The sequence below is a fragment of the Ceratotherium simum genome, chromosome X (assembly GCF_057802395.1).
Source record: "Ceratotherium simum simum isolate JZ-2026a chromosome X, ASM5780239v1, whole genome shotgun sequence".
NCBI classification, from domain to species: Eukaryota; Metazoa; Chordata; class Mammalia; order Perissodactyla; family Rhinocerotidae; genus Ceratotherium; species Ceratotherium simum.
Genome location: NC_141940.1, coordinates 70,378,237 through 70,389,261, shown reverse-complemented (window position 1 = coordinate 70,389,261; position 11,025 = coordinate 70,378,237). Strand labels below are relative to the sequence as shown.

The 11,025-nt window shown below is 40.9% G+C and overlaps 1 protein-coding gene across 1 annotated transcript; it reads right to left on the bottom strand.

Annotated features, from left to right (window-relative positions):
• Positions 1–3,236: 3,236 nt before the first annotated feature.
• Positions 3,237–10,249, bottom strand: NEXMIF (neurite extension and migration factor). Its single transcript, XM_014796582.2, has 3 exons — positions 10,139–10,249; positions 5,075–9,449; positions 3,237–4,178 (listed from the first exon to the last, which is right to left on the bottom strand). The coding sequence occupies exons 1-3, from the start codon at positions 10,215–10,217 to the stop codon at positions 4,085–4,087; spliced, it is 4,548 nt and encodes a 1,515-aa protein (XP_014652068.2). The 5' UTR covers positions 10,218–10,249; the 3' UTR covers positions 3,237–4,084.
• Positions 10,250–11,025: the final 776 nt, after the last annotated feature.

The window sequence follows — 11,025 nt, the reverse complement described above, 5'->3', positions numbered from 1 at the left end:
ATCCCTAAATGAAAACAAAAGCTCATTAAATTGATAATTTCTCAATAATACAGGAGAAAACAAACATTTTTAGTTCTAGCACTAGTTAGGACTAGCTAGTGCTCCATTCTCTTCAGCGTAGAAACTTAGCTCTCTTCAATTCTTGGAACTGTTCTGAGCGCATCTGTAAATTGAAGATGTGGCGGACTGCATCAGCCTGGTTCAGCTTGGTAAGAGCAAGCTTGGTTAAGAGGTCCTTGGATATGGTTTTTCTCCCTTAGGCAGTAAATGATAATTAGATCCCACTAAAATGGAAATTCACTAGGACTGCAGAACCTCACATAATAGAACATAGGATGCCAGCCAGAGTTGTTTACAGCTTGTGAAGCATCCTTTACACTTCTCTCTCTTATACACACACTTACTCCTCCAATTCCCCTCCCCTCTGCACACATACAGATGCTTCCCAGCAAGGAAAAAGGTCAGAGAAAGTGAAAGTTGTCACAAAAGCCCACCTGGCACCAAGGACTTTAGGGAGATGACTAAAGAAGTGATGGTCAAGGTGATACAGAAAGTTTGAAGACATTTAGGAAAATGTAAGGCCTTAGCACATAATTGCACAGAGTAACAAGAAGTCAGAAAAGAAAGCTTGGAGGAAGCAGCATATGTGAGGAAGCTGGTTTATGAGACACTGGAGAGGCCACTGGTTCAAGCCAGTTATTACAGTCCAAATATAACCTTCAAAGTCTCGAAGAACCTTGGTCACGGCCATTGTTTCAGCACCCTGCTCCACATAGTCTAGCATCTAACCAGGTCAGAAAGGGGATCAGATCTATTCTTACAGATCCTCAAGGAAAAGGAGTTTCCAACTTTCTTCAGTCATATGATATAACTCTGTGTGTGGTGTGTGTGTGAGTGTGTGTTTAAAATTAGATTTGAAAGTGCTAAGGCAATTAAAGGTAATTAAGAGTGAGAAGGTACCCCTCTGAACTTACAGAAGAAAGTAGCTTGGCTAAGGTTCTCTATACTTTGACACTTTCAGGAGGTGGAATATAAGATTATAAAAGAAGAAAAATTCTACGACCAAGGACTGAGATATTAAGTAAGAAGAAGAAGAGAAAATATCATTTCCAGGAAAGTAAAGATTAAATGGAATTCTGTTGGGGAGGCATTAATAGGAAGTAGCTTCTCAGAGAGAAGAGGTTAGAAGGGAATGGCAATCTGGAATTTCAGACCAAGGAAAATTCCATATATCTGACTTGAGATATCAGTCATAGAGCAAAACACTATTTTTATATCATTGGTCCTCACTTCACTAAGGCAGCAGGTTGAATAAGGGATCTCCAAAAAATCAGGCCTACTATGTTGTAACAGGAAGAAGAAGAATTGTGAGAGCAGAGACAGGACCAACAAAGGCCTAAAAACTGAAGAACTCAGAACATAATGTACTGAGACGGATATTAAGTGCAATTAAGGGAATAAGTATCTTCTGCCTTGTCCTATTGCTCATTTCTCAAACTCAGTTTCTTGTCATGTTTAATATAAAATGATTAGTTATGAGTCACTAATTTATATGTGAAGAACATACAATGCACTGTAGGCCAATAAAAAAGGTACTTTAAAATGGCAATTCTCTTCAGAGAAAGGGATGAACCATGCCCTAAAATTGGTTCCTAAAGGGCTCCATAGGAGCAACTGAAGGAGTATCCATTCCAAAGGACTCATGATAGCAAGTTCTCTCAAGGAAATTGTTTCCAACAGTTTCAGGCTGTCCTTCTACCCCACCCCCACCTCATTCTCTAAAGCTGAACTGATACTGAGAAAAACTGGGACAACTGCTGCTCCCATATTTATTTTTATAAAACACATTGTACTCATGGAACATTTTCTTTATTTCTTCTTTAATTGCCACCTTTTGATTACACAGAGAGCACTCGATTCCTGTAAGCCAGCAGGTGACTTTGAGGTCTGGAGTCTTGGGGATAACAATACAGGTAGAGTTGGTGATTCCAAACCAAAATTCAGCTGCAAAACAGAACAAAAACAAAAACAAAACAACGACCAGTTCCTAGGAACCAGCCATACCATTTAGTACAAACAGCTAGCTATCAGAGTAGAGAAATAGAAGAAAGTGTTCCAGTTTGATTATTTTCCCTTTTGGATGGCAGCTGTAGAGCAGGAGACATGTTTCATCTGGTGCCTTTCCACTAAGTAATTTTCCAGGACTCACCACACACAGATCATCAAAGCCTAGGAATAGGCCTGAAGCAGCCTCACAAAATGCTCCTCACCCACTCGTCCCCACAGACACACACAATCACACCATCAAGAACACAGGGTTGTTCATTTTACTACCTAGCTGTAAGTAGTAGAGCAGGCTGGTGAAAGGAATCATGGACTGGGAAGTGTGTATACTTATATAAGTGACAGGCTTCCTTCCATTTCTCTCTTACTACTTTCAAATGTTGCTTCTCTGTTTGTGAATATATTTAGGTGGCAATGACTAGCTAGGTTCATATTTTGCTTAATTATTCCTTTTGAAACATCTTCCCTTTTTTAAAAATCCCCTTTTCCCCCACCCACTTATTCTCCACCCTCCCACCCACAGCCTATATATTCACAAGTTAATAGGTTAGTAACAAGATTAGTAAGAATAGTAAGAGTAACAACAACAACAACCAACAACATTAATAATATTAATCCCCTATATCTGTATAGCACTTTACGATCTACAAAGCGCTTTCACATCCATTATTTCATCTGTGCCATAATGCATCAGTCATCAGACACACAGGCCTTCAACTGTGCAAGGAAAATAGATCAAATGTTAGAAGTCAAGTGGTGAATAAAGGGGAAGAAAATGCTAGTAGTGAGGGATGTTGGAGCTGTGAAATTAAAAAAAAAAAGGGGGGGAGGTCTGAGTAAAAAATTGTGATTTCAAAAATTTATATAAAAAATTGAGATTTACGTTTAGTGTGTGGCATCAAACACTAGTCATCCTCAGACTAAGTATATATGGCCCCGATTAGTTGTTACCACAAATTGTTCACCTTATCTGATATATGTACGTAACTCATAGGAAGTGAACTGAGATGCCTTAACATTTTCTTTAAATGACATTGGCAATGCAAGATTAAACACTTAAAGAACACTAAAGCCATGATATGAGTGCACTTTTGACAAAACTGGAATAAAACATTTAGGAAAACTACTTAAATAAAAGCAATCTATGTACTTCATTTATCATTAGTGTTGATTTTATAGCTATTTTATAATTTATCCCAGACTATTATAAAATATATAAAACTGAGATATAAAGTATCATCAATATAACTTTGCACTTTAAATAATTTTCAGCTACAGATTTTGCTTTTAGAAAACAAACTTTAAAGCAGCTGTTTCGTTTCCTTGTAAAAGGTTCTGTAAATGCATATACTTGGGTCCCTGGTGGACTTAGCTGTTGTGACTTCCAGAGTTTTCCAACATTTTAACCCTTAGACAATGGAACAAACAAACCCTTTTTTGTGCCTTGTTTAATTGTTCATGTTTCCACACAGGACAGTTGAGTTTAAAATTGTAAAATAATATATGTATGCATATATATATATATTTTAAAAAATTCATTAATGAGCTTTAAACTGTGGGGTGAGTCTGTGAGATGAGGTAAGGAAATTTGGCACATTTCAAACAATACCCTTTAAGTTTTGGTAAAGTGTATAACACAACATATTTTTCCACTGTGATCTACAGGTGCTATCCACATAAGTGGGGGTGGTTAATAGCAAGAATCACTGGAATGTTTCTAGTAAATCAACAGGGACAAGCTCCCCAAATACTCACAACCAAATGTTGATATAGAAGTAAAAATATATACAATACAGTCACTTGTTTGTAGTTTGGCACAATGTTTTCCTTTTTTTCCTTGGGTAAATAGTGCATAAACTACTTGTGCAACTGTATGACTTTTTAAATCTTTTACATAGAACATCAGATTAAAGTTTGCTTCCAAAGACTTATTCCCATACTTTAAAATTCTTTTCTTTAAGCACTTACATGTCAACATACATACCACAAGGCATATTTTGAAAGAAATAAAACACAAACATCAAATGTCTTTCTGGAAAATGCGAGTCTCTTCTTCAAACACAGGTAAAACCCAAAATGCTGTTTCTGCTTTTAGGAGATTGTAGTCGGAATCCCTGCAGAAAAACCAAACAATTTATGCCATCTTAGTTAGCTTTAGTGTATGTCCCACAAAGGGATCATACAATCTAAATTTTTTTTTTTTTTTTGTGAGAAAGATCAGCCTGAGCTAACATCCATGCTAATCCTCCTCTTTTTGCTGAGGAAGACCGGCTCTGAGCTAACATCTATTGCCAATCCTCCTCCTTTTTTTTCCCCAAAGCCCCAGTAGATAGTTGTATGTCATAGTTGCACATCCTTCTAGTTGCTGTATGTGGGACGCGGCCTCAGCATGGCCGGAGAAGCGGTGCGTCGGTGTGCGCCCGGGATCCGAACCTGGGCAGCCAGTAGCGGAGCGCGTGCACTTAACCGCTAAGCCACGGGACTGGCCCATACAATCTAAATTTATTTACATCATACTAGATGCAGTATGATGCAGAAAAAGATACAAATAGCAGGGGGCACTAGAAAGCACTCAATCGCCACATGATGAGATTTTGTTTTCCAAATTATGCTCTTTTTGCTTAAATGATCTTGTCTTTTTGTCTATATAACTTTTTAATTCTGTTGTTCCAAATTTTTCTTACTGCAAAGCCCTTTCCTTCCCCAAATCATTCAAGAGCATATTGTAGTTCTGTTTTCTCAATAAGTAAAAACTAATGCTGAATAGCAGAAAAAGTAGCCTTTTTAGAGCTTATCCCTAGCCAAGCCAAAACAAAATTGCCCAATCTTTTGGGTGGCTTAAAGGTCCAGGGATTTTCATGCACTTTTTTCTTTTCTTTTTAAATTGAATGGGACAGTTTCTTTCATGCAAATTTTTGCTTTCAAGAGGGAAAAAATGAGGGACTGTGGGCTTAGCAGATAGTAGGAAAGCTAAGGGTGCATCACCCTAGCCATTTTGGTGCAGTATTACCTCAGTTTTTCAAAAGAAGCTGTCTCAGCCTCATCCTTGTGGATCTGTTCTCGCTCCATGTGCTTTCCCTTACACTTCTCATCTCTCAGGGCCTTGGAGCTGGATTTGTGACGATATAACTTTTTGTGTGTTGGTCCATTATTGCCTAAAGTGCTCAGGTTATTATACTTTTTATCAAAGAAGGCAGAGCGAGAGTCCTCGTTATAACCAGGCATGTTTGCGCCACCAGGATCACCTATCGCTGCTTTCCCATTGCTTTTACTCATACCCTTGATGGACCTGTGATTCTTAGTGGCTCCTGTGGACCCGCTGTTGACCTTTTTCTTAGATTCCTGTGGTGTTCCAGCCAATATTTTGAGGGTTTTTAATTTTAGACTATTTGATTCAGGGGAGTAGAATATGTTGGGGTCCTCATGGTGCTCCATGGGTTCCCAAAGGGGCTCTATGGAGGCCATCATGAATCTCTGCACATCTGCCATACCAGAGGCAATGTTGGACAAGATATAGGAAGGCTCCTGAAACTCCCGTTGGTCATCATCCAGGAGGCTGTTGGTGTTGGTGCCCATGCTCATGTCGCTCCAGCCTGGGATGCTCTCCTTCCCCAAAGCCCAATCTCCAGAAATTCCTTTCTGATTTGGTATCTTCAAAGAGGCCACAGGGCCACCATGTTGGATACATTCGGCCAATGTCTTCCCTGTGGAGGATATGCTGTTGATTTTACCTCCCCCACGGCCAATGCCAATTTGCATTTTGTCTCCATTGATTGTAGCCATGTATTTCCCTTTCTTTGTTGACTTAGGGACCTGGCGGGAGGTTTTGCCAGGTGGCTTTTCAATCCCTTTGTTGTTGGATTTGGGGGATTTTTTCCTGGTGTTCTTCTGAGAAGAGCTTTGGTTTATAGCCCCACTCTTGCTGGGTGAACTTTTCTTTCTTGATTTTGACACTTTGTTGTTGGTACTCATTTGACCAGATGGATCATTAAATGTTGATAGACAAGGGGTTTTGTGGAGCAGGCTGATAGAATCCTCATCATTGAACATATGGAACTGAAACTGATGGTTATTTAAAGTAAATTCATCATCCACTTGGACCTGCCGTGAAAGGGTACTGCAGTCCCGCTTGATTTTCTCCATATTGCCCAGTGGTCCTGAGACACCCTCTTGGAACCCCTTCAGTGTTCCTAGCGTCTTGATACCCTCACACCTGGTAATTTGAGGGGAAAGACTAGGGGTGTCAGGTGGGGACATCTCTGAGAGGGAAGAGTGGCGGAATTTGTCAGGAGTGAAGTTGGAGATATCCAGGAGGTCAGTGGACTCCTTTAGTGGTGCTATTTCATCAATGCTCTGCTGGATCACTAGCTTGGGGCTGCAATGGGCCAGGAAGTCATCAGTGATATCATCATCACCATCCTTTTCACAGGACTTCAAGCTTAAGGAGCAATAATTGCTTGAGTTGACAGAGAGTGGGGTCATTGAATCAAAGTTAAAGAGCCGACCATCATCCATATTGACTGGGCCCTGCTGGAAAGAAAAGCAGATCTCTGCATTATTAAAGTGACATAATTGATAAGAGTCATCAGATGGGAGCTGGGTGTCTTGCACAGGAGCATATAAGACCTTGTTGCAACTACTGCCACCACTATTGAGGCAGATTGGATTGTATGTTGTAACTGTGAGGTTATTTTCCATAGAGACTACTTGGGAGACTCCAAATTCACTGGATTGGGTTGGAGCTATCTCCCTTGAGATTTCAGCCATGAATTCCTGGCGGCCAGAAGTAGGCTTGTTGGGCCACACATTTTCATAGTGGTTTGACTCCATTTTGAAGTTTTGGGATGACTGCTGCAACTGAGACTCAGAGGGTGAGGAAAGCACACAGTCCTGTGCAGGCTGGAGAGGTACAAATGATTTTTCTGTTTGAGTGAGGTTGCCTTCATTTTGTTCTGGAGAATGCTGAGTGAAGTACGAGATACCAGTATTATTTGACAAGTCAGAAGCATCTAACAACGTCTGCAGATAGCCTCCGGGGATAACAGGTATATTGGTGGCAACATTAGCAGATGATAGAGGCATTTCAGAGGAGCACGTGGCTGGTAGGAAAGTAGAATTCTTAGCAACCTTTGCCTCATGAAATTCAGATAGATGGGAACTGTTTGAGGTCCCAGGAATAGTTTCATTCTTTAAATTACCTTTGGAGGACTGGTCTTCCAAAATAGGGTTCATTTGAACAACTGGCTTGCTTTCTTGCCCAGCTTTGATTTTCTTGGATTTTAACCTGGCTTCACTTTTAAATTTGATTTTGTTGAGTACTTTCCTCTCTGGCCCCTTAAATTCTGCATCTTGGGCTTTTACTTTCACTGATTCAGGGCCTGTGATATCATTTAAATGTGATCCATTTGCACAGCTCGGGGGAGCCAGAGGGGTTGACTTCAGTGTACCTTTCAGGCCTCCATCTTCTTTACGGCTACTAGCTTGCCTCTGATCATTGCAGAATGAAATCTGTTTACCACTTGATGAAGTTTCCATGGATGGGATTCTTTGAATTCTGTGCCTGTTGCCAAGTTTAGATTTTCGTTTGCGAGCAGGTGGCAGAAATGACACCTCAAAGCTACCTGGTTCAAAGCTTTGCTTTTGGCATAAGGGTGTCTTGTTGGAGTCTGCATTGCTGTTTCTCTGCTTCTTCTTCTTCTGCCAGAAGCCCTTCAAGGGGGCCAGCTTGGCATATTTGCTGAGCTGATTCTCACTCAAATTCACTGTTGTCTCACTGGCATCCACTCTACTCAACTTCACCAGCATGTTCTTCTCACCTTTAAAGCGATTGATGATGATATATTTGATAATAACAGGGGGCTCCTTACGGGTTACTTTTCTTCTCTTTTTGGGACACCATTCATCATCATCTTCCTCTTTGGAACCACCTGGCAGCCATTCCTTCCTCTCATTTACTTTTTCACCCTCTAGTGAGTCAACATCATATAGATAATCTTCACTGTACCTGACTTTTCTCTTGGCTCGCAGCCCATAGTTCTGCTGGGAGGAGGAGCTGCCAGAATTAGTGTCCCGAGCCATATAGCGGCTACAGTCCTTGATCTCCCCCATAGCATCATAAGAGACCTCGATAAAGGAACTGTCATCACTGAAATTCCCTGATGTCTCCAAGGAATTGGCAAGATGGCCCTGCTTTGGATTCTTAAACTGCCCTACCTCAGTCCCACTGCATGGTTTATTTAAGACAGATTTTTCCCCATTATCCTTCCCATCTTCTTTCTCTACACTTTTATCTTCCTGTCCTTCTTCTTTGCCTTTCTTCTTGTCCAAGTTTTTATCTTCCTCCCCCCAGTTGATGCTCACATCAGGGACCTTGAATTGGGAAAGATCGCTGCTCTGCTTCAGGGTCCCACTCTTACACTCCCGCTTGGGGCAGGTAGTAAAGACACTGGGAAAAAAGTTGAATTGGGCATCCTCCTGCATCAGAAGGGTAGTCTTGTCTCGAACATTGTCCTGGAAAGACTCATATCGAATTTTCAGGGAGCAGACATCACTGCCCAATGTTGACTCATCATCATCAAACATGTAGTTATCCACATCTTCTTCAGAGAATAGATTGACAGACAGCTCATTCTTGGAACAGAGGTCAAGCAGTTCAATCTTACTCTCACTAATGAAAGTCTCAAAGTAACCCCAATCCTGATTGGAATTTGCCAGCAAAGCCTCTTCTGTATTGCACTTATCTAACAGTAATGCCTCATAATAACTTTTCTGAGCTGGATCCTCCAAGTCGATGTCAGGTTTCTCAGCTTCTCGTCTATCTCCTGCCCTTGATTTGTGCAGGGGGAAGCCCAGGAGCTGGTCTGAGAGCAGCTGCTCTCCGTATTTCATGTTTTCTCCAGCATTAATACACTGAATCCCTATATCAGAGACTGCACAGGTTTCATAATCCCTATTTAGATCACTGACTTTCAGACTGATCCCTGGCTCAGGATCTACTGCATCCTTGGATTCCATGAAGCAGCCCAAGCAAGTCCTGCTTGGCTGCATGAGGCAGTCCCCATTCAGAGCTGACATGCCTGCAGGCTCCATTATGGTGAATGGAGCTTTCTCACATTCATTGGGCAGTGACCATGTATTCAGGCCTTTTGCAACACCAGATGTAAGGGAGATGGCATTCACAGAAGCACTATTAGCAGCATGCTCAGGTGCTTCAATCAGGCCCAAAGGAGAAGGAGGGCTCTGCATACAAGGCTTCTTAGAGGGCAGAGGCAGGAGACCCCTGGGATACATCAGGGTCTCTTTTTGAACCACCGGTATAGGCTGGATTGGTGCAGCAGCTTCTAGAGCTGCAAATGACTTCATTGCCACATCCTGGTCCTCTGAGTCTAGAGAAAAGGGAAATAAATGACAAGAATAAAGTTAAAGGTCTTAGACCAGACTCATTAACTCTCTTTCCCTTGATCAGTTTCTGGTACTGGATCTTATTATATAAGCTAAGCCACAGCTTCTCTAGCTTTAGAACTAGAAACTACAAAGTTAAAGAACAACCCTGATTTTATACTGAACATTCATATGAGTGAAAATAATATTCCTTTAGGTTCAGCTTTTTCTTCAGACACAGACAGGGCTCTCCTCAGAAATGAGGGAAGAATTGGACTGCTTGATTAATTGGAAAGTGAAGACTTTCAGGGTAGGAAAATGCTCAGATGGACTATTCATGGTTTTGAGCTATGAGACTCAGTCCTATCCTTTAGACCTCTGTTCCCGAAGCTCCCACTGAATCTAAACATTCCAAGCCTCACATCAGAGCATATTTCTAATTCAGTAGGAATTTTGAGGAACTTAAGTATTCATCTGACAGAGATGATTTGGGAGAACAAAGGGGTTGGATCACATACCTCTTAGAGACCCTTCTAGCCCAGTTAGAGATTTGGCGGAATAAAGTTTAGGACTAACATGAATCTCAGAGACATCCTAGACTTAACCTACCGCAACTTTGTGGATACTGGAAATCTATAGTAATAACCAAGGACTACTGGGAGAGATATTATGTACTATAATTAAATTCCCTTACCATTTTCTTTGACCCCATTAATGAGAGTCTTTTCTCCGTTGGCTGAGGCAACAACAGCCTTATCTTGTTGGTTATCCATGAATGTAACCTCTTATTGTTTCATTCCAAGTCCAAATGTTGTCCAACCTGCACATTTCAAATATATAATATCAGTCATTAAATTTTTTTTTTCTGTTTTAAGTTTATTTTGGTTAGAGAGGTCTTAAAAGGCTCACCGGAATTTACCTGTTTCCAGGCTGGCTTCATTACTGCTATTGTTTTTGTTTCATAGTTTATACCTACCATATAAACCAATTTGGAAATTCACTCTTCATTCATACATCCTAGATCCTTCTATCCCCTCTAGGCCACCATACTATTGAAAATAGAAATCTGAGGAAGCAGGCAAACTTACACCTTTTTCCAGATCGTAAGACATTTAACCTAATCATGGCCATCCAATTAGGAAGGACACAAAGTAGAGTCCAGAGTAACCTGAAATAAGGGGTGTGTGTCTGTGGAGATTGGCTTTATTTCTGTTTGCCTCATTTCTACTTCAGATGATCTGAAGCTCTTCAAAAACAAGCCAATTCATTCATACATACACATATACATCACACTCAGATTTTCTCTCTCTGTGCCTTAAAATTTGACTGCTAAGGATGAAAGAAGTAGAGAATTCCTTCCTTGGTTTCTTGACTTTCATGACCTTAATGCTGGTTTTGACAAGTATTCCTCCAAGCCCACAGCAAGATTTTAAAATGTGACTACAAAGGAGATATGGAATTTCTGAAAAGGTCTCAGCATCATCTGGTATTTTTAGGGCACAGAACACATGTCTATAGCCCCTCATCTCCTGCCCACCTACCTGGGTCTTAGGTATATGCAAAATGATAGGAGACAAGGCC

Bases quoted from the DNA above. Each gene is read 5' to 3' on its own strand.
- NEXMIF (XM_014796582.2), bottom strand. From the start codon at position 10,217: ATGGATAACCAACAAGATAAGGCTGTTGTTGCCTCAGCCAACGGAGAA. The intron at 9,450-10,138 runs GTAAGGGAATTT...CCTTTTCTCTAG, and splicing joins TAATGGGGTCAAAGAAAATG to ACTCAGAGGACCAGGATGTG. The intron at 4,179-5,074 runs GTAATACTGCAC...GTTTTTCTGCAG, and splicing joins GCTTCTTTTGAAAAACTGAG to GGATTCCGACTACAATCTCC.